Source organism: Artibeus jamaicensis, unplaced genomic scaffold (genome assembly GCF_021234435.1).
Source record: "Artibeus jamaicensis isolate MK-2021 breed Jamaican fruit bat unplaced genomic scaffold, CSHL_Jam_final contig_519, whole genome shotgun sequence".
Classification (NCBI taxonomy): domain Eukaryota; kingdom Metazoa; phylum Chordata; class Mammalia; order Chiroptera; family Phyllostomidae; genus Artibeus; species Artibeus jamaicensis.
The window spans coordinates 48,931,294-48,954,124 of NW_026521871.1; the positions used below are offsets into that span (position 1 = coordinate 48,931,294).

A 22,831-nucleotide genomic window follows, 5' to 3' on the forward strand; every position below is an offset into this window, starting at 1 on the left:
GTGAGTGCTGCCATGCTCAGCTGGGCCTGGTCCCACCAGGGACAGATGGTCCTGTTCCAGAGACACTGCCCCTCCAGGGCTGCAGATGGCGGTGTGTGCCCTGGTGACTGCAGGTTCTGTTGGCCCCTGAGGAGTGGCTGCTGTTCCCCACCCGTGCAAGGCCTCTCCATGCCCAGGCCCCATTGAGAGAGCACAGCAGTGGGAGGGGTCCTCCTTCCAGAGCCCAGGAGTTGGGGAGATACCCCGGCTTTCCTTTGCCAAGATATTGTCAGAAAAAATCAAGCTGATATAAATAATTCCATTGCTAATCTCCAGGAAGTTCCATAGCTAACCTTCTCTAGGAAGGTTCCAAGAGACCACAAACTACTATTTCCCCAACCAAAATGAATCCTGGGGCGGGGGATTCAGCCTCGGTCTGTGTGCTCGGCATGTTGCTGGGCTCCGAGGGAAAAAGATAAACCTCTGACAGCCAGCCCGAGACGAGGCCCGGGCCTCTGGTGTGGCGCCCTCAAGTGCCTCCTGCGGGACCAGGCCCACCTCCTCGCCCTCACTTGTCCTCTTCTCCCGTCTTGGACTCCCAGACCTAGAAGCGGTTCAGGAGCTCGAGAGCAGCCTGAAGGAAATCCGCAAGACGGCCAGCGGGACTGCCCTGTACTACGCTGGCCTCTTCCTCTGGCTCATGGGCCGCCACGACAGGGCCAAGGAGTACATCGACCGCATGCTGAAGCTCTCCAGTAGCTCCAGAGAGGTACTCCCCACGGGCATTGTGGGGCCGCAGCCAGAGAAAGCAGCGTCCCGACACACCCTCTCGGGGTGGCTGGTCCTCTCATGAGGGCCGTGGGAGCAGGGGAAGGCCCCACCCCGGCACTGGCGAGATCCTGAGTCTCAAGGTGTCCCCATCCATGTTGTCTCAAGGTTTAGCTCAGTACACAGTGGCATTTGTCCAGAGTCCCATCTGCAGGCAGATGTCCTGTACTATAGATTCTAAAAATCTTGAATTCTTTGCTAACATTTAGAAACCAAAAGATTTTTACCTTAGCCCTGGCTGGTATAGCTCACTGGATTGAGCACGGGCCTGTGAAGCAAAGGGTCGCTGGTTCCATTCCTAGTCAGGGCACATGCCTGGGTTGCAGGCCACGTCCCCAGTGGGGGGCATATGAGAGACAACCACACATTGATGTTTCTCTTTCTTTCTCCCTCATTTCCCTTCTCTCTAAAAATAAATAAATAAAATCTAAAAAAAAAGATTTCTACCTCAAAGTCAAGGCTTCCTGTTTTGGGGGTTTTTTCTGGGGGGTTGTTTTTTTGTTTTTTTTTTTTAACTAAATGAACCAAGCGCACTGGGCCTGCATCTGCTCCTTGCAGTGATCTGCTGGATAGCCAGTGCCGATACACCCTGCATCCCCGTGCAGAGATCTGCCCTAGGGACAGAAATTCTTTTTGTTTGTTTAGATTTTATTTCTCTATTTTTTAGAGAGAGAGGAAGGGAGGGAAAAATAGAGGAAGAGAAACATCCATCCGTTGCCTCTCACACGCCCCCTACTGGGGACCTGACCCACAACCCAGGCATGTGCCCTGACTGGGAGTTGAACTGGCAACTTTTGGGTTCACAGGCCAGTGCTCAGTCTACTGAGCCACATCAGCCAGGGCCTAGGGGCAGAATCTGAAGCCCCAGTCTGGGCTATGTGGGTTCAGCAAGGGTGATATCACACTCCCCGCCCCCCGCGCACACACACACAGTGGAGTGAAAATTGGTTCTAGGAAGAGGGGCTGAAAAATCTTACTCTTTATGTATAAAACACAGATAAATGTACCACACGTACACAGTATGTCCATGATATTGAAATTTCTTGAATGGGGAGGGAATGAATGATTAGGGGGAAATGTCTGCAAAGGCTCCTGGGAGCGTAGTAATGGAGAGCTGAGAAACACTGGTCGGGGCTGAGAGGGATGCTTCAGGGCAGGCCCTCCCCACGGCTGCGCCCATCTTCCCTCCCACACCTGCCTGCCCCATCTGCCAGGAGAGGCTGGGTGAGAGCGACAGGAGAACCGGCACGGCCAAGGCCAGTGACCTCAGAATGGCTCCTGCTCACCTGCTTAGAGGGTGTGCCCAGCTTCACCTGCAGAGAGCAAGAGCCGCCCTGTGCCCTGGCACCACCCATGTTGGCCTCCTGAGCCCAGTGGGAAGTAAAGAGGCAGTGACGAGACTAGACAGATGAGCAAGAACACCTAGGACAGCTGTGGGGAGTCACAGGGAGGGCCCAACCCCAGGCTGAGGGTTGTAGACTAGTGGCAGCCAGTCAGGGGAAGGGATTTGGTTTGGCGGGGCATTCCAGGCCGAGGAACAATGGGACGGAAGGCCTGCAGCAAGAGCCACAGGACTGCCTGGGATCTGCATACAGCTGAGCTGGCAGGGCCTCGGGTGTGCAGTGACAGCTGGTGAGACATGAGGCAGGTTTTGCAGGACCGTGGACTTCATCTTCCCTCTTGCTCGCATCCCAGGGCTATGTGCTGAGAGGCTGGGTGGACCTCACCTCGGACAAGCCGCACACTGTGAAGAAATCCATCAAGTACCTGGAACAAGGACTTCAGGACTCCAAAGATGTGCTGGGGCTGATGGGAAAGGTGGGCAGCGGGGAGGGCAAGGAGCACCCCCGACTGGGCCTTTGGAGCCAGAGACCCACCAGGTGACCTCAGGCCCCACCCTCAGTCTCCAGGCCCCTCAGCTGGTAGGTCACCTGGCAGCCCAGGACACACCCCGTCTCTCACCTCCTTCCCGCTGAGCGTCTCATCCTGCGTGGGACCTTCAGGGTCTCTTCCCCAGGATCTGTCCTCCCTTAGCTTTATTCGGTCCGCCTTTGTTTGCCTTTCGGCTTCTCCGATGGCCCCTTTTCTCTGCATCTTTCTTTCCTTCTCCTCATTTCACCTTCTCTCTTCCCACCTGTGAAATTCGCTCAGTTGGCCAGAAGAGAAGGGAGATAGATATGTTTTGTGGTTTGTATTTTCTGATCTTAATTTAAATTAAGTTCCTTTTGCCTTACATGACCCTCCATCTAAGAGAAAACACTGTCCTTTTATTTTCATCTGTTTATATATCTTTCTTTAAAAATGTAGATATACTGATTTAAAAAAAAAACACAGAAGTCTAAAAACGTCAAGAGATGAATTAAAACGATACCCTGAGCCCTACCACTCCAAACAGCTCATGTGCACCTTTTAGGGCAGCGCCTCCCCATCTTTCTTCTGGCTGTTTTTCTGGGAGCGTGTCTTGCAGGAGCTTCATCTGACAGCACCCTGGGGACCAAGACCTGTGGGGAGGGGGGAAGGAGCAGGACTGGGCCCAGGGAGAAGCTAAGCGGGGCAGCGGTCACAGCAAAGGCCTCAGCCCACTCTGCTTGGTGCCTGCTGCCCCTCACAGAGGAGGTGCTGGGTGGGGGCTGCCCCAGGGAGGGGTGTGGCCTGGCAGCAGGCAGCTCCCTTCAGGCAGGGGCCATTCTAGAACGGGGGCACCCCTGGGAGCCGTGCGATACTAACCCTCCAGGTCCTTGAGGGGGACTACATGCAGCCCCCACTTTTGGGTGGGAGTAGTGTTATTTAACATAGTTGTCATCGTAGGGTGACACTGTAGGGTGGTGAACCAGATCACCCTTCACATCACAGGGCATCTTATCATTCGGGGTAAGATGTTGTCATCAGCAAATGTCATTTTGAATGGCAGCTTACAGCCAATCCCCTACCGAATGGGACTAACGGAATTTGCTGACCCGATCTCTTGTTTGGATGTTGCGATTGTTTGCAGTTGTATACTTTAGAGAGAGTGGTATACAGTGAACACATTTATTCATCAATCTTTATTGAAAATAATCCTCCTTTTGAATATGTCTCTTCATGGACATAAGCATCCTCTCCAATTTTTCCGCGTCAGGTTTTGAGTCTTTTGAGAGCTTTGCCCTCTGCCCCTGGGCCCCTGTGTCATGACCCACCTAAGGGAAGCTGGTGGCCGCAGCTGGCAGAGGAGAAGCCCCACAACCTTGCTATAGACAAGGTTGCCCGCAAACCTAGCTGACACCCAGTGACTGCCCGAGGCCCCAGCGAGCAGTCTCCAGTGATGAGCTTCAGGAAAGCAAGTGGGAAACTAATGGGCCGTTTCTGGAATTGGCAAGTGCCCTGTGACCCCAGCTCTGTCTTCACGGGGCAGCCCTCACCCGGCCTTGCTCAAGTCCAGGGCTGCTCAGGGCCCAGCCATCACCCTGGAGCCTCTGCCTTGCCCGTCTTGGAACTCAAGACTGCTGCAGACCCAGACCGGTGGTCACTGAGTGCCCGTGTGTCAGGCTCGGCTCCTGTCCTGGTGGAGACCCGGACAGCCCCGCCTCCCTCTGTGGGCACTGATGGAGGTCCGTGTCTTCGGCTCTTATAGGCAACGTACTACATGACGCAGCAGAACTACTCGGGGGCCCTGGAGGTGGTGAACCAGGTCACAGTCCTCTCGGGGAGCTTCCTGCCTGCCTGGGTCCTGAAGATGAAGCTGTTCTTGGCTCGGCAGGACTGGGAGCAGACGGTAGAAACAGGACACAGGTGAGAGGCGACCGTGCTGCTGACGCATTCTGTGTACAAGGTGGGGAGATGGAAGGTACTGGGTATTCGATGCAACAAGACAAAACAGAATCGTCCCTGGAGGAGTTGTCAGTACTGATAAAGTCTTATCAGGAGGGGGAGGGGAGGCAGGACTGATGTAAACTCAACACCTGCCTGTCCTGGCAGGACCCAGCCGCTGTGGCCAACAGCAGACAAGTCAAGACATAGGCTTGTCCCTCTGGCCCGGTAGCTCAGTGGGTGGGAGCATCGCCCCCAATGCACGAGGCTGTGGGTTCAGTCCATGGAAAAAGAAATAGGCGTATCAAGAGGTATAAGCATATCGTTTAGAGAAGAGAGGGAGGGAGCTACCTAAGAAGCAAGACCACAGGGTGAAAAGCAGTCACCTCTGAGGAGTGGGGGTTGGGGACGAGGGACTCCTGCGTTATTTAGAATCTTTTAAAATTATGAGTATAATTTACTTTAATATAAACTTTAGGTAGAAAAGGTCCCTGGTGACTGAAAGAAGACTTTAGTCGGAGGCTAGCCACGTCTGCAAGAGCGGGGAGGTTTCAGGAGTTCTGGGAACTCAGAGAAGCCAGGGGCCAGGTGTAGGTTGACCCTGAAGCATTTTCATTGTGAAGAGAATGCAGCCAGCCTCCGGGGAGGGTGTCAGCTGGAAGTTGTTTCAACGATCTAGATAAGGAAGCTTATCTCTTTAACATGTTTAACCATTTTTATCAAGTAACTCAGGAATGTACAATACTAATTTTCTCCCTAAAAAGAGTTCATGGACTATTTTTTTCTTCTGAATAACCAAGTCATCACAAATGAATTGTTAATAAACTCTGTGGTAATATACAGCGTAGTTCCGTACAAACAAACCTCTTCCTTCCCTGCAGAGGGACCATCATTCCTCTGGGGACAAGTGGATTTGAGTCGCAGAGAGGGGCTGGTAGGAAATTGGAAGTGATCACACCCTGCTCAGCCCACTGGGCCCCAAGGGTACAAGAGTGACTCTGTGGGCCCTCGGCATCTCTGTCTCTGTTGACACCTGGCTAGTGTCTTTGGCAGGAGCCAGGTCAAGAGCTTGCTTTGGATCCTTGGACCTGAGCCAACAGGATATCTAGAAGCACCTGGCTGAACGCCACAACCCTGGGTGTGCACAGCCGCCCCACGCAGGCCGTGCTGCCCCCCACCGGCAGCAAGAAGGTGTTTGCTGCCCTTGGGTTGAGCCTAACACTTGACACCTTCCTTCACGAAAGTGTTCACAGCTACTGATATTCGTGGAATTCTCTCACTTTTACTTTTTTTTAAGATTTTATTTATGTATTTTTAGAGAGGGGAACAAAGAGAAAGAGAAGGAGAGAAACGTCAATGTGTGGTTGCCTCTCGCATGCCCCCTATTGGGGACCTGGTCCACAACCCAGGCATGTGCTCTGACCAGGAGTTGAACTGATGACCCTTTGGTTCCCAGGCTGACACTCAATCCACTAAGCCACACCAGCCAGGGGCACGCTCCCACTTTTAAATTTCTGCTGGTTCTGGACATGTTTCTCTTGTCACCCCTAATATTATTTACTTTTTCCCTCCTCTCTCATTTTTCTTCATCAGTATTAAAATAATTTGTCTCTTTTATTAGGCTTATGGAAGAACCAGCTTTGAGTTTTGTTGGTGCTATTATACCTTTGTTTTCTAATTTATTAATTTTTGTTCTTTATTATTTCCTGGCAACGACTTCCTTTGGAGTTACTCTGTTATTTTTTTCTAACTCTTCACCCAGATGCCTGACTAACCCTTTCTCATAATCTTTACAATATAATCATTTCCAGGGCACATGCCTGGGTTGCAGGCCAGGTCCCAGCAGGGGACGCACGAGAGACAACCATACATTGATATTTCTCTCCTTCTCTCCTTCCCTTCCCCTCTAAAGAGAAATAAATAAAATCTTTAAAAAATAAAAATTATTAAAAAAATAAGAATATAATCATTTCTTTCGATGGCTGGCCTTGAGGTACCGTGTTAGCTGTGTCTACACATTTTAATGTGGAGTGTTTTTACTGTCATTTGGTTCTAAGAACTCTCTGATATCCATTCCAGTTCTTTAGTCCATAAATATTTTTAAAGCTTTTTAAAATTTTTTCTAGCCCTGGCTGGTGTAGCTCAGTGGGTTGAGCACAGGCCTGCAAACCAACAGGTCGCTGGTTCGATTCCCAATCAGGACACATGCCTGGGTTGCAGGCCAGGTCTGCAGTAGGGGACTCAGGAGAGGCAACCACACACTGATGTTTCACTCCCTCTCTTTTTCCCTCCCTTCCCTCTGTCTATAAAAATAAGTAAAATCTTTTTAAAAATAAAATAAAATTTTCTAATGTATGAGGTTCATGGCACCTTCATAATCACTGTAAATGGTTAGAACTGCTTGAATGTGGACTGTGCCTAATCACATTAGAATTTTCATGGTATTTAGAGTAACCCTCTATCAAACAGAGGGCCATTTCCTGATCAGACTGGAAAATAGGACATGTCCTATGAAGGAACAGAATATTGAAAAGTCCCTAATGTGATCAGAAACTGCATGTTCATAGTGACACGTGACGGAGACCAAGGTGCCCTTTCTGTCTACAGCTGCACTCATTTCTCTGCCCCCAACCCCAGACCTGGGACCATGGTCATGTCCATGTGAGTTGGGATAGGAACTGGCTTATGTCACAAAGACACCCCAAAATAAATGACTTAAATAACATAAAAGGTTGTGCCCCTCTTAGGGGAAAACGTGGGTGATGGTCCAGGGCTGGGGTGGCAGCTTAACTCTGTAGGGTCCCGGGCCCTTTCTGTCCTGCTGCCCTACCAGCCCCAGGATGCTGGGCCCACCCACGGTCCGCATTCCAGCCTGTGGGAAGGAGGAGAAAGAAATGGGAGGCATGCTGAAAGGGCACTGCAGGATATCCCACTGGGCACTTTCACGTAGATCTTATTGGCCAGAACTTAATCACATGGCCATGCCTAACTGCAAAGGGAGGCTGGGAAGTGTAGTTTTTATTCTGGGTAGCCATGTGCCCCACCAGTTCTATTATTAAAAGCAGGGGAGATTGGATGTTGGAAGACGATCAGAAGTTTCCGCGGCCACACCATCCTAGCGTTGCCTGTGAAGACTCTCAATTCACATGGTTCTTCTTCCTATTTCAGAATCCTAGAGAAAGATGAAAGAAATATTGATGCCTGCCAAATTCTAGCTGTGCATGAGCTTGCAAGAGAAGGAAACATAACCACAGTAAGTTCTTTCAAGACTCAGAAGTTGAGCCTTGAGGCCTGGCTGGTGGAGCTCAATGGATTGAGTGCAGGCTTATAAACCAAAGGGTTGCTGGTTCAATTCCCAGTCAGGGCACATGCCTGGGTTGTGGGTAGGAGACCACCACACATTGATGTTTCTCTCCCTCTTTCTCCTTCTCTTCCCCTCTCTCTGAAAAATAAATAAAATCTTTAAATCTTTTTTTAAAAAGTTGAGCCTTGAAACAAACCCAGGAGGAGGACCCCTCATAGCACCCCCATCCCCTCCTAGATCAAGGCTTTGGAGGGTGTCCCCTGGATCTCGGCTCCCTCCGCCCCTCCCCCATACTCCCAGCCAAGTTGTTCAGCTCTGGTTTGGTCTGTGGGCAATACAGTTCCAAAGGCCGGCAGCAAGGTCGACTTTGGTTCTGCCACATGTCCCCTGTGTGCACCTGGACAGGTGTCTCCACCTGGATAAGCCCTAGGATCCTCATTGGTGAAATAGGGATAATTCCACACACTGCGTTAAGGTTGTTCTAAGGACTAAGTGAGGTGACAAGTGGGAGAACTTGGAACAGTGCCTGGTGTTTGTAACACCTTGATCTATGGTAACCGATAGAAGTCTGATTTGTGTTTCAGATTACAGGAAATGCCTTTTATTTTTTTTAAGCATCAGTGTGTGGTTGACTCTTGTGCACCCCTTACTAGGGTCCCAGGCCACAACCCAGGCATGTGCCCTGACTAGGAATTGAACCGGTAACCCTTCGGTGCACAGGCTGGCACTCAGTCCACTAAGCCACACCAACAGCCTGGCCTTGCTTTTTTTTTTTTTTGTAATGCCTATTTTTTTAGGGAAGGGTTGGAGTTGCTCAGATACTGTCCAGGCACAACCTGGCCCCATACTTGCGCCTAAGCCTTGTAGTTTTCCAAAGAAACCCAAATAGCCCTCAAATTGTGGTCAGAAAGACCTGAAATTCTTCATGAAACCTCAATGCTCAGACAGGTTCTTATTTTCAAAAAGAGTTTGTGTTTTCAGCCAAAACCTTGCCTTTTGAATAAAAACATCGCCTTGTGGAGAGTGTGGTAGAGCAAGAGTTTTTAAGAGGTCCTGGCAGGGAGAGGACGCTTCTGGTTCCTCCTGCATAGCTCTGGGCTTGCGGATTTTGTGGGGCAGGAGGAGGTGGAGAAGACTGTACTAGGGTGGAACTCTTGAAAAGGGACCAAGCACTGTCCCAGGGTAGGAACAAGAAAACAGGCCTGTCCTCAGCTCCCTGAGACCCCGGAACCCTGGGGAAGACCTCCTGGGCCTGGGCTTGAGGGTTAGGTTCACGGGCATCATTAGCAGGTGATGCCCCCTCCTTTGCCCCCACCTCAAACCCTCAAAGGATCTACCCTTCAGCCCAGCCCAACCTGCCAGTTCTAATCTGGCTTGAGCTGACTGAGCAGAGTGGACCCACCCCATCAGGGTTTCTCGTCTGGCATTTCTTCGCAGCTGAGAACTCCCTGCTCCTGGAGACGGAGTGGGCAGAGGGGTCAGTGGGAAAGAACATGAGCTTTGGACTCAGCCACCTGGTAGGCTGGGTGACCTCAGGGAAATTCGCTAACCCTTCTGAACCCTACAGTCGCTGGACTGGAAAGTTCGGATGGTTAACACCAACTTACAGGGCCATTGGGAGGGTTCCCTGGAATGACAGAGAGATGCCAGTGTGGTGACTTGTCACCATGGAGCAGGTGGTCTGCTGCTGGCCTGGTGGGCTGCAGTGTGGGCACAGTGACAATTGGCTCCTGGCTCTTCCCCGGGTGGGTCTGAAGGGTAGCCCCTCCTCACAAATTCAAGGGGCAGCGCCAGCACTTGCTGGGGGATGAACAGTGTTCCTGAAAGCACCACCCGCAGGTCTCTGGAGCCCCCGAATCCAGTTAAAGCTGAACCTCGGGGGCAGCTCCCAACCAGGAGTGTTTTAAGGTTTCCCAGCGGATGGTAATGTATAGCCAGGGCTGAGAACCTCCGCCCAGCTCCCGTCTCACACGCTGCCTCTGACATTCTCTGTTTTGTCGCTGCAGGCTGCCGACCACGTTAAAAATCTGATTAAGGCGCTAGAGACAAGAGAACCCCAAAACCCGAGCCTCCATCTTAAAAAAATTCTTGTGGTTAGCAGACTGGTAAGAAGGCCCTTTCCTGGTTTTCGAACCCCTGCTTCTCACCGTGTTCCGTGTGTGTGTGTGTGTGTGTGTGTGTGTGTGTGTGTGTGTGGTGTGGTGGGGGGAGCTATGGTCCCTCTGGATGCTCCCTGTGTGCCCTGCCTCTCCTCTCTCTGGCACAAGCTTAGCCTGTCAGGCTGGTGTCTCTCACACCCCATGGCCCTCCCTGCCTCTGGCCAGTGCCTGTACCACGTGGGCTCCTGTACCAGGTGCCAGTGCCTGTACCAGGTGCCCCTCAGAGATGTGGAGATCAGGGGGATGAGGTCTGGCAGCACGTTTAGAGTGGGAGGCACCTTGTCGGCTGTTGTACAGCAGAGTCATGCCCAGCTCTGACCTCGGGGTACTGGGCACTCCACTCTCAGTAACCTGGGAGGGCTGGCCTGCCTGGGAGGCCTCCCTGATATCAGGCAAGGTGGAACAGCCCAGGCCGCCGAGCAGTCTGACTCTGCCGGACCCTTCAGCCACAGCAAGATTGACTGGAAGGACTTGCTGTAAGAACAGAGGCCGCTCTTCGGCCTCAGAGACCAGGACCGTGGGGTCGAATGCCACTGGGAGGCCATCTGTCCCCCCACATCTGTGTCTGATTCTCTCTGCCTCATTCTCCACACCTGACAGGGAATGTGGCTGCCCACAGCCTTTAGGGCCACTTCCCAGCATCAGGACCCAAAGGGCTCTGTCACCCGGCTTCAATGTCCGATCAACCTCATGGGAACCCGTTGGACCAATTACTGTGGCCAGGGAATTACTGTCCCTGTGGCAGGAGGCAGGTTCCACAGATGTGTCCAGTGGGAGGTGCTTCGGGAGCTGGACAGCTGCACAGACCCAGCTGCCTGGACACAGAATGTCTCTTAGGCTCTCCTGAGCCCCCCGCCCCGGGCCTGTCGAAGTGTCCCCGAATTCTGAGGTGGCTGAGTTCAGGCTGGACTGACTGGTCTTCCCATCCCCATGTATCCGTTCCTTGCAGTGTGGGAGGCACCAGGTGATTGTCCGGCTGGTGTGCAACTTCATCAAGCGCACCTTCATGGCCACACCCTCCTGCGCCCACGTGGCCGTAGAGCTGGGCTACCTCTTCATCCTGCAGGACCAAGTGAAGGAGGCGTCTCTGTGGTACTCGGAGGCCATGAAACTGGACGAGAACAGCGTGGCCGCCTTGACAGGTCTTCGCGGGCTGGGCAGAGGGCGGGGTGGGAGGGCAGGTGTGGGGAGCCACGCAGGGTGGCCTTCCTGGGTCCAAAAGAGAGGTGTGGGGGAGCATTGTCCCCAGAGAGGGTGTGAGTTTGGGCGTGCGCTGTATGACAGGGAGCCTTTCCATGAATCTGCAACAGACCCGAGGCCCACACGCTGACCCCTGGGCAGCCTGGCCCTTCTGCTCGGTCAGCCTCGCCTCTCCTCACGCCCCCAGAAGCTGGTGTGGCAGACACCCTCCCAGCACCCGCTGCCCCAAAGCCTCGCCTCGCCTCCGGAGACCCTCCCTCCACAGGCCCCTGAGCCCAAAGGCCACCACAGTGAGTCGTTCTGAGAGTTTTACTTCCCTGTCTGTGCAGACGCTTCCCCTCTTTACGAAAATGTCAAATGAATTTTGCAGAGCCTGATTTTCATTTTATACATTTTTTAAATGCCCTGCAAAGATCCACGGTCTCTGGCAAAGTCAAACCAGCAGTGTTCATTTTGGGTCGAGGAAGCCGTACCATCTGGTGGCCGGGATGGGCCCGCTTCTTGCCCTGGTTCTGAGGAGCTCTGTCGTTGGGGGCACGTCACTTCTCTGTGCGCTCCGGGCTGCTCATCTGTGCCACCCAGTCGTCAGAGTGGTCGACTTTCACTTCCGGTTCAGCGTGTCAGGCTGACTATCCAGTCCATGCCTCCTCCTCACCCCAGACCCCATGAAAACAGCGGGAGGCATCTTACAAAGACAAATGCAGCTGTGGACGTAGGGAGAGGTGTTGTCAGGGGACCAGAAACCTCGGGAACTTCACATTTCTAGAAGACGTAAAGCAGATGGCATCCCTGCATAGACACTCGGGCGAGTCTGGACGCCTGAGCGCCAGCGTGGGCGGACACAGCTCAGCTGGAGACCGAGTGGACCAGCTCTCCCCAGAGAGCTCCAGGAAAAACAAAAACTGAAAACACAAGGGTCACCAGAGGCAGGGAGCAAAATACGCCGTGGGACAGCCAGGGAGGTTACAGGAGGATTGTTGACAACCGGGGGTGGAATCCAGAAGACTCACCAGGGAGCAGAGCAGAGCCCCCGGGGACTTCCCACCACCACAGGGGCATGAAGGACAAAAGGACTGGGCTGCTCAGGGCACAGGCAAAACCCCCTAAAACACTCCCCCACCAAGCTGAGTCCTTCCCCATTTCCTCATTCAAGGGAGAACCCCGGCCGGTCAGCCAGAAGGGAAGTCCAGGGAACAGGCGCCGCACTCTGGCCCCGGGCAAGCCCACTCGAGTGGGCCCTGGAATCGCCATCTTATCTGGCCTGTCTGAGGACATCAGTAACCTTAACAGTTTGGGAAATCTGCCCAATGGCTAGTACTTGTGCGTCCAGTCCTTTTGTAAATCTTGCAGCAGTTTGACTGAGGGGCTGAGCAGAGCAAGCAAAGCCAGGGCTCCCGAGGGGCAGAGTTAAGGCCGGCACAGAAAAGACTCCCCCCCCCACCAAACACCTCTGGAGTTGGCTGGCTGCAGAGGCTGCGGCGTCAGTAAGTACAGAGCCTGCCACTGCGGGGGCGGGGGGGGGGGGAGGGCTAGAGAACAATAGAGAGTTGTTGAAAATTTAAAAAGTGGTGGCAAAGCAAAAAATTCCACAGATGAGCCAGAGTGGGATGGATAGAACTGGAAACTAAGATGGTCATTAGGAACACAGTCAGAAACGAAAACGCCAAACTGGTCGGAGGAACCGCTCGCACAGAAGAACAGCGGAGACAGAGGAGACCTGTCCTCCCAAATTCAAAACATCTCACCCAGCAACAGTAGTCGAGGCCGCCCGAGGCCAGCGCTGGAACAAACAAGTAGATGCAAGCAGAGAAAATGGGGCCGAAACAGGTCTTCTGATGGCATTTCAGGCCAATAGAATTTCAAGAACTCGAGGTCGGACACAGACTGTCCACCAAGAAAAACCCGAAGGTGACTCCTCGCAACACCATACTCAAAACTGATTCCAAATGCACTCAGCATTTAAACATAAAAATTAAATTAGATTTGGATTCCCTGGGGGGTTCTAAGCAGAACCACACGCTCAAAAGCTGTGAAGGCAAATATTTTACTGATTGGACTATGCAAAAATTTAAACGAATGGCTGGCAGAAGACACTGAAATGGTGAAAGACACTGTAAAATGGTGAAAAGGTAAATGGCAGATGAACAGAAAACGTGTGTTACAAAGGGTCTGTCCTATGTGAAGAGAAATAAAATCACCCTAAAAGAAAAACAGGCAACAGGGTGAACAGAAAATTCACTGTACAAAAGGAAAAGGCCATTAAGTTGTTGAGAAGATGGTTCATTCTTTCTAATTAAAACACTGTGAATTCAAACGAGTGAGAACCCACTTGTTCAGACTGGCACAGAGCAGGGCACACCTGCGAGGCTGTGCAGAAAGGCTGTGTTCAGTTTCTTGGTAGTGATATTAGTTCAAATATCTTTGGAGGACAGGCTGGCCTTATCCGTTGGTAGTTTAGAAATGCGTGCTCTTTGACCCGTCCACTCGACTTCAAGAATTGGAACACACAAGAGATGCTCACCACGGCCGTGCGATATTTAATCGTCAAACACGAACTGAATGTGAGACGAGGCACCCATCCGCGGGGCTATATATGGTTGAGTAAGTGGTTACACCTACAGTGGAATAGCAAAAGAGAATGGTTGAAGAGAAAGGGGTAGCTTTGTGTGAACGGCAGGGAAATGTGTGTATACAGTAATAAGCCAATTCATTACTGGCGTTTGCCTCTGGAGAGAGACATGGTTAGAGCCAGAACAGGAGCTAGAGATGTTTTTCTACATGGCCTTGGCATTTGAGTGCTTTGCCAGGAGCCTGCGTCACTCTGCACGAGGATGCTGGAAAAGGTCCCCTGCCCTGAGACCCTTCCTCCCACTGTCTCCCCAGCTCCTTGGCCTGTGGGACCCCTGGCAGAGCCTCGGAGCTGGCTGCTCATCGTTTTCTGTTGCCCTCCCAGGGATCATCTGGTGCCAGATCTTAGAGGGCCACCTGGACGAGGCTGCGCACCAGCTGGAGTTCCTGAAGGAGGTGCAGCAGTCCCTGGGGACATCGGAGGTCAGCGCTCCCTGGGGACGTGGGTTGCCCAGGAGTGTGTCCACTGCCCTTCTCCCACCCCCAGCCTCTAGTAGAGAGCAGCCAAGGTGTCCTGGACCTCTGCTTTGCCTCCCCCCAACCCCCCGGCCACCAGCCTGCCTGCTGGCGTTGGTCCTGAGACCTGGGCCTGATCTCACAGGTGCTGGTTTTCCTCCAAGCCCTCCTGGCCTCCAGGAAGCACAGGGGGGAGCAGGAAGTCACAGCGCTCCTGAGGGAGGCAGCGGAGCTGCACTTCTCCAGCATGCAGGGCCTGCCCCTGGGCTCCGAGTACTTGGAAAAGCTGGACCCCCTCTTCCTGGTCTGCATCGCCAGGGAGTACCTGCTCTTCTGCCCTAAGCAGGTCAGAGGAAGGTGTATCTTCATGGGGGAGATGGGGCTGGGATACAGGTCGGGGCAGAAGCAGGGAGCTCCCGTGGCCAGCCACCAGACTGTTCCAAGCCCCAGGCAGCTGGGGAGCCCAGTGCTCTTCCAACTCGCACATGCAGCACGCATGTCGCCTGGGAGTTGTCCCAGGGCAGGTATTGGTAGAAGGCCTGCATCTCACCCAGGCCCCCAGCTCATGCCGGTGCTACTGGTCCAGGGACCTCACTCAGAGGAGTGGGTTCCCGGGCCATGCCACAGCCTTCATCCTGGAGAAGAACTGGGCTCCCTTCTCCTAAGAAGCACACACACTATAGTCTTTACTTGTTGGCCCTGCTTCCCCAGCCAGTCGAGATTCCTGGTGGGCAAGGATCCTATCTGACTCACCTAATAGAGCCTCATGCCTCGTAATGAGTCATTCCGCAAATGTGCACTGCCTGGCCAGCCACGTGCCAGACCCTGCGCTGGGTGCTTGGACACGGCGTGGGCAGAACAAAGTCCCCGTTCTCTGGGGCTTACGCTCCGGCACTAGCTAGTACCGAGTGGACAGTAAACGTGTGGAGTCAAGTTCCCTCACTAGGAGAGTTTTCCTGAGGGCTCCGGGGGCCTCTCCCAGGATGGGACAAAGCTCACAGCCACTCCCCTATGTTCCCACAGCCCCGGTCACCCGGCCAGATCGTGTCTCCGCTTCTTAAACAAGTAGCTGCGATCTTGAGTCCTGTCATGAAAGCAGCGCCAGCTCTGATTGACCCCCTGTACGTGATGGCTCAGGTCAAGTATCTCTCAGGTGAGCCCGAGGGTCCTGGTGGCCAGGGGGGGACTTGAGTCCTCCCACATCTGTTCAGCTATTCGGACACCTGGTGGACTGCTGCCCCTGAGTCAGCATCCACGGGCTGCCTGCCTGGGGTACTTGATACACACTCACACATACACTAACACTCACCAGGCCTGCCCACTCCTTCCAGCCTCCAGCCCTCCAGAACCTTTCCTGACCTCCCTCACCAGCAGGGGGCTCTCCCACCCAGCCTTTTGCTGACAGCTTGGCCTGTGCCAGGTGACAGTCCCTGAACTCTTCTGTGCAGTCACTGCCCTGACACAAGGGTACCAGGGTACCGTAGCAGTCACAAAGGCAGAAATTCCCTCAGGGGGTTGTATTCCAGTAAAGATGTAACAGCTAAGCACATTGTGTTGTTCCTTAGGAGTAAACCGAAGCAGGGTAAGAGGTGACAGAACTGCTGTTTTTAACAGGTGGTCAGGAAGGCCTCCCAGGGAGGCCCCCATGGCCAATGGCACAGGGTCTTTCAGAGCCTCTGGGTGGCCAGAGTGGCCTCCTTCTCCCGTGTCAAGACCCAGATCCTGGAGAGAGATGGGGAGAGGGAGCCAGCCCTGGTGGGTGCCCTCTTGTCCTCTCTCTCGCTGTGGCCTTTCACCTGTCTGCCCGAGAGCCAGGCTGACCTCTGTAGTTCTGGGGGATTCCAAAGGACCTGGGCTGCCACCGCGTGTCTGTCCTCTGGCTCTGCGTCGGGTGGGTTGCACTCTTTCTGGGGCTTCCCCGTCTCTACCCTCAGCCCTCCCAGTGTTCGTCTGTGGGGTATCGGGTTTCCCACAGCTTCAAGGTCTCCCGGGTACCAGGTGAGAGCAGGGCACTCCCTCAGGGGTGCGGGCAGCTGCCAGCAGGTTCAGGGCCAGAGCATGGGCTCTAGCTGCTTGCGTTACCATGGCGATGTCTTCACATGTCTGCAGCACACAGGGAAGGAGGGGAGTTCGGGACCTGGGAGCAGGCGCTCCCACCCACTAGGTTATGTGGTGGAGGGCCCTGCTGAGGAAGGAGGGCTCTCCTCCCGGCTCCCTGCACCCCACCCCTCGGAAGCCACTGCCATGGTCAAGGGCCAGCCTGGCTGCAGGGAGGCCTCCCAGCCCCACCGTGCCAGGGCATTCAGAGCTCAGCCTCAGGAGCTGGAGGGCCCTGGACTGAAATGCTGGCTTTGTCCCTGCCAAGCTCCATGACTTAGATTACTGGTGTCCCAGTCTTACATCCAAAAGCAAGGATAATGGCCCTGACGGGTGTGGCTCAGTGGATTTGGGTGTCATCCTGCAAAGCAAAAGGTCGCCAGTTCAATTCCCAGTCAGGCACATACCTGGGTTTCAAGTTCGGTCCCCAGCTGGGGCACGAATGATAGGCAACTGATTGATGTTTCTCTCGCACATGGATGCTTCTCTCCCTTTTTCTCTCCCTTCTCTTCTCTCTAAAAATAAACAATATATATTTAAAAAAACACACAAAAGTCCAGGATAATAATGCCAACCTTGGGGGGCTGGGCAGACATTAAACCAGCCTTTCCGGAGAGCTTTGCCTGCGCCGGCAGTGAGCAGCGGGTGCTTCGTAAGCTGTGGCAGGTCTGGTTGCCATTATTATTAGGGTTTGTTCTGTTCTTAGACGTGGGAATCAGGACTTAGGTGCCCCGCCCTGGCTGGTGTGGCTCAGTGGATTGAGTGGACCAAAAGGTTGCTGGTTTGATTCCTGGTCAGGGCACATGCCTGGGTTGCGGGCCAGGTCCCCAGTGGGGGGTGTGTGAGAGGCAACCACACACTGATGTTTCTCTAACTCTCTTTCTCCCTCTCTTTTCCTCTCTCCAAAAATAAAGAAAATCTTAAAAAAAGAGAAGTGTCCCCAGAGCTTCCAGCGGGCACAGTGGAGTACCATGGCTGTCGCCCTGAGGGTTACAGAGAGGAGGGAGGTGTCACACTGAGGTGCAGGTTTCCTGGCTTTGGCACGGTCAAGGCAGAAACTGTGCAGTTCTCATTTTAGGAGGAGCGCTCCGAGCGAAGCAGAACAGAACTGGGTAAAATGCCCAGCTTGGGTACTTCTTGGTAACGGGACATGTAAAGTTCATTCTGCCTTTAGGCCCTGGGTCGCAGGAGTCCCCAGGGCTCCCTGGGCACAGAGGCTGGTGTGTCATTTCCAGGAGAGTTGGAGAACGCCCAGAGCACACTGCAGCGCTGCCTGGAACTGGACCCCAGCTCCGCAGACGCCCACCTCCTCATGTCTCAGGTCTACCTGGCTCAGGGCAACTTTGCCATGTGCTCCCACTGCTTGGAGCTGGGCGTCAGCCACAACTTCCAGGTGGGCGTCCTCTGTGCCGGGTTACCCACTCAGCGTCCCCGTGCCGAGCTAGCTGTTGTCCCCCGCGCCTTGGGCAAGAAGCCCCAGGAGCTACTGGCATCCCTCAGACCCTCCCGCCGACCCAGAGGTGGGGGCGGGCTCAGTGGGCTCCTGTGGCTCCGTCCACTCCGGGTGCTGTGAGCAGCCGCCGTGACCCAGAGCCCCACCCTCTGCTGTGCTCATCTAGGTCCGAGACCACCCCTTGTACCACTTCATCAAGGCCAGGGCCCTCAACAAGTCCGGAGACTATGCAGAAGCCATAAAGACACTGAAAATGATCGTAAAACTACCAACTGTGAAGATGGAAGACGGCAAGAAGCCCCGCGGGCCCTGCGTGCCGCCCAGCGAGCGGGTGTCCATCTTACTGGAGCTGGCAGACGCCCTCCGAATGAATGGGGAGCTGGTAAGAGAGGCCATGCTCTTCCCCCGTGGGGCTGGGGCACGGATTGGGGGTCCGGGGTAGGCCTGTGGTCCAGGCCTTTTGATTCCGGCTGATACTCGGGCTATTATATGAGCCTCTATTCATTTGAGAACTTATCTCTCTTGCCCAAAAGGCTTCAGTGGCTCCCAGTGCCCTCAAGATAAAAGTTCAAACCGACTGGGACCCACCCAATCTGTCCCCTGCCCACCTCACTGTCCCTGTCAGGATGTCAGGTCGAGCAGATCAGGCGGTGTGCACCTTCCAGTGGCTGCCGGTCACACCGCAGCCTTTACAAGTTTGGTCCCCTTGGAGCTTTGCATGGTGCAGCCTGTGTGAGGCAGCCCTGGCGCCCTGGAAGGTCTGGCAGGCACAGGGGTGGGGGGTGGGGCTGAGGGAGCTAGACTCCGCCCACTCCCTGGGCCTCCCTGGCCTCACCCACTCGCCTGCTCACCAGGAAGGGGGCTGTCAGCAGAGCTCTAAGACCATGTCCATGAGCCACCAGGGCTGCCACCTCCTGCCTCCTGTGGTTACCTTGGCACAGCTGAGGAGTGAGCCCATGAGGCCTTTTGTCCTTAAAGTCAAAATTTGCCTCCCAGGCAACGACGATGGGGATGTGGAAGACTGTTTATGGTACTTCCCTCCCTTCAGCCTGCCGAAAGAAACAAAAGAATTAAACGTAGAGAAGGAATCTCCACCTGCAGCAAAATTAGAGAACAGCTATCTTTGAAGGATGGTCAACAGTCAGTCATTTGTTCAGCTGTTGGCTGTTGCTTCATGCCAGGCACTGTGATGGGGCCGGGGATAAAGGGGAGCAAGGCCACTAGCTGCCGCCCCCCACCCCACCCTGTCCTTTCAGAAGTTACCATGGTGACAGAGACAGCAGGGTGCCCTGGAGGTTCCCTGGTCCTAAGGTTCCAGCATTTGCTTGAAACTTTCTGAACTGGGCCTGTGGTCATGCCACAGGAAAAGCAGGGACATTCCTGGAGGAACTTTGCACTTCCACAGAAGGGCAGGGCTGCCGAACAAGAACTCCCTTCTGAAAAGCCCCTGCTTTTCTCTGGCCCGGATGTCTTTATTAGGGAAGTGGGCCAGAGGAAACGAAGGAGGGAAATAATCTGGTATCACTTTCCCAGCTTGCTCAGCCAAGATAACAGATCTGTGAGCCAGCGGTTCCGTCCTGACCCTAGCCTCTCACAAAGGCCGTCCCCAAAGGAGAAAGCTAAGGGGGAGGTGCTCCCAGGGCAGCTGTGCCAGGACATTCTCCCTCCCCAGCCCAGTTCTGAGAAAAGGGCAAGGTTAGATAGAACTGTTCCCGTTAGTGATCAGAAGGGGTCCAACATGGAACTACAGGTCAGGGATGGAGGGGAGAAAAGGGGAGGGGAAAGGAGGGGAGGGGAGGGAGGGGAAGGGAGGGGAAGGGAGGGAGGGGAGGGGAGGGGAAAGGAGGGGAAGGGAGGGGAGGGGAGGGGAGGGGAGGGAAGGGAAGGGAAGGGAAGGGAAGGGAAGGGAAGGGAAGGGAAGGGAAGGGAAGGGAAGGGAAGGGAAGGGAAGGGAAGGGAAGGGAAAAGAAAGGGAAAAGACAAAAGGCAAGATTATACTTTAGGAGAAAGTACTATAAAAAATAGAAGAAATTTTTTTTCAAAAAATTTTTCTGCACTCCATGAAAAGAAAAAGAATGTGGAGTCTTGTAAAATGAGCTCAGGGTCGAACACAAGAGATCGAGATAGGGTTTCTAATAAGACGGAAGGCAAAAAGTCAGCTGGCAGAGTTAACGAAAGTAACCACAGAAAACAAGGATACCGTTATAAAAGTATACTTTCTTGAGAAAGAGTGGAACGTAGGTGAGCCCTTGCTGAAGCTCTCTGACTGGAGGGAAGGGTTGAGAGAACCGGGAAAATGATTGAGGGGATTTGAGAGGACGAGGGGCAAGCAAGACAGACAACAGGACTCCAACAAAGGCGAGGTCCACGTTCCTTTGGCAAAGAGCACCAGTAAGACACGGAAAACATTGAATACGTAGTGGGACAACAGTTCCTTCAGGAAAGACGTGATCACAGGAAGGCCCTCTGTACTGGGGAAACAGCAGTAAAGTAGTAAGACCAGAAATATCCTAATGGTAGTATCTTTACGAGGTTCTGGAAATGAAGGATGAGTGATGCAGATGAAGGCTCCCACATGTATCCAGGCAGAGGACAGAAACCAACCTGGCCTCAGACTCTTGAACCCAACAGTACTAAATCCAGAGACAATGGAACGATGTTTATGAAGTGTAGACAGGAGAAGGATGCCCCCCCAAACATCCTTCACGTATGGAAACAGTAAAGGATGCTTCTCAAGAATCACGGTGTTAGTTAAACTTTTCTGAAAAGTCTACTTGTAGGTATACAGACAACCAAAACCTGAAGTAAAATGAAGTTTGTGTGAGTGGGAAAAAATTGAAGTAAAAGAGGACAGAATTAAGTCTGTTTAAACACAGACGAAATCTAAATAAATCTAAATATAACTCCATTAAAAGAATTATAGTAATTTTGACTCCAAGCCAGTATAATTGCTAAGTTCTTGAAATAAAAGTTATTGAAGTCAAAATAACACTAATATCCCATGAAAAGATCCAGGAAGAAAGACAGAAAGGAACGGTGGTGAGGGGACTGTGTACGTGTGATTTTCCACCTCTGTAGAGGAGAGTATAAATAGTAGTTTACACACAATATTTCCTCTTTTGTCAGATTTTCTTTTTGACAGAAGGGAAAGGGAGGGAGAAACGGAGGGAGAGAAGCATCAGCGTGTGGTTGCCTCTCTAGCGTCCCCTACTGGGGACCTGGCCCACAACCCAGGTATGCGCCCGCACTAGGAATTAAACCGGGGACCCTCAGGTTGGCCAGCACTCAATCCACTGAGCTACCCAGCCAGGGCAGTTTACACAAAATGTTTCTTGATAGAAAGAAGATTATAATAGAATGAAAAAGATTTTTTTCACCACATTAATCAAGGTTAGGAAGAAAAGCAAGAAAAGCCACGTGTGAAAGGCAGAGATGAAGCAAACCACAAGCAGCATAAAAAAATAAATGAATAGCCCTGGCTGGTGTAGCTCAGTGGATTGAGCAAGGGCCTTCGAACCAAGGGGTTGCTGGTTTGATTCCCATTTAGGGCACATGCCTGGGTTGCTAGCCAGCTTCCTAGTGGGGGATGTGTGAGAGGCAACCACACATGGCTATTTCTCTCCCTCCCTTCCCTTCTCTCTAAAAATAAATAAATAAAATATTGTTAAAAATAAATAATAGCCCCACGTATTCCAAGGCAAGCCGGCCGTCCCGCAGAAGCACCCACATCCCAAAAAAAAAAAAATAAATACATTTACAAAAAGCCCAAGAACACCTATCTGTGATAATAAAACAATAAATGAAATAAATGTACCCATTAAGTGAAAAAGACACTCACTCTGGTATAAATCATGGAACCCCTACAGCTTCTGCTCCAAAACCTGAGCTCCAGGATAAAAGTTAGAATCGGTCAAGGAGTTCATCATCACCAAGCCCTTATTATATGAAATGTTAAAGGGACTTATCTAAGAAAAAGAAGTTAAAGAAACATGAACAGTGAAAGGACAACAAACTCACAGTTATTAACAACCACACCTAAAACGAAAGCAAACTAAAAGGACAGCCAGATCAGGAGGGGAAACATAGAAATGAAGATCTCAAGGAGGGTTAGCAACAGGGGAGTAGGAGGAGGAGAAGGGGGGAGAAGGTACAGAAAATAAGTAGCATAGACAGTAGATAGAAAATAGATGGGGGGGGCAAGAATAGCATGGGAAATACAGAATCTAAAGGACTTGAGACACACGGTCATAAACTAAAGGGGGGGTAATGGTGGGGATGGGGGGTAGGGTGGAGGGGAATGAAAGGGGGAATAGAACAACTGTAACAGCGTAATCAATTAAAAAATTAAAAAATAAATAAATAAATAAAACCCTGTAAAAAAAAAAAAGAATTGGTACGAATACAATAAGGCAAACAAAGAAAGCAGCGGCTGAGGAAGAAATGCTGGGAAAGCCGAGTGTAAGGCAGAAAGCACCAACGCGGGCGGCAGAGAGAGTGTCCGCATTAATACTCGGGTACGGGCCCTGACCGGGCAGCTCGGTTGGTTGGAGCATCATCCCAATAAGGCAAGGTCGCACGTTCAGTCTCTGGCCAGGGCGCGTACCAATGATTGCATAAATAAGCGGAACAAATCCTCTCACCCTCTCCCCCTTCCTCCCTCCCTCCCCCACTTCTTCCTCTCTAAAATCAATAAAAATTATTTAAAAAATAATCATCATCAAAGGTAGAAATATAGTGAAGATATTGTTTTCAGAGACCTCTATAGACCCAATGCCATAACATGAAAATATCAGTGATCGAAAGCAGGGAGGTTCAAGGAGATGCATCCATAGGTCTCCCGTGGGAAGACTTTGAGGTGCCAAGGGGGTTTCCGTACCCCGAGGCTACCTGGGCACCTTCCCCCTGCCAGAGCAGTGGCCCCAGACATGAAGGTGGTCTCTT

The 22,831-nt window shown here is 52.5% G+C and overlaps 1 protein-coding gene and 1 long non-coding RNA gene across 4 annotated transcripts in view; one reads left to right on the forward strand and one right to left on the reverse strand.

Moving 5' to 3' along the window:
- TTC21A (tetratricopeptide repeat domain 21A) overlaps positions 1-22,831 on the forward strand; it is a 33,411-nt gene that overhangs the window by 2,381 nt on the left and 8,199 nt on the right. For 2 of the 3 annotated variants that reach the window (XM_037148203.2, XM_037148204.2), the window contains exons 4-14: positions 582-748; positions 2,503-2,625; positions 4,418-4,575; positions 7,762-7,846; positions 9,904-10,002; positions 11,006-11,198; positions 14,210-14,307; positions 14,486-14,686; positions 15,364-15,493; positions 17,673-17,830; positions 18,057-18,272. In XM_037148203.2, coding sequence (XP_037004098.2) covers positions 582-748; positions 2,503-2,625; positions 4,418-4,575; positions 7,762-7,846; positions 9,904-10,002; positions 11,006-11,198; positions 14,210-14,307; positions 14,486-14,686; positions 15,364-15,493; positions 17,673-17,830; positions 18,057-18,272 — 1,628 coding nt within the window. The remainder of the gene's footprint in view (positions 1-581; positions 749-2,502; positions 2,626-4,417; positions 4,576-7,761; positions 7,847-9,903; positions 10,003-11,005; positions 11,199-14,209; positions 14,308-14,485; positions 14,687-15,363; positions 15,494-17,672; positions 17,831-18,056; positions 18,273-22,831) is intronic. The other variant, XM_053668955.1, reaches the window with a different exon arrangement.
- On the reverse strand, positions 11,671-18,931 carry LOC119051434 (uncharacterized). Its single transcript, XR_005082918.2, has 3 exons — positions 18,822-18,931; positions 16,845-16,952; positions 11,671-13,871 (listed from the first exon to the last, which is right to left on the reverse strand). It is a non-coding gene; the product is annotated as an uncharacterized LOC119051434 (long non-coding RNA).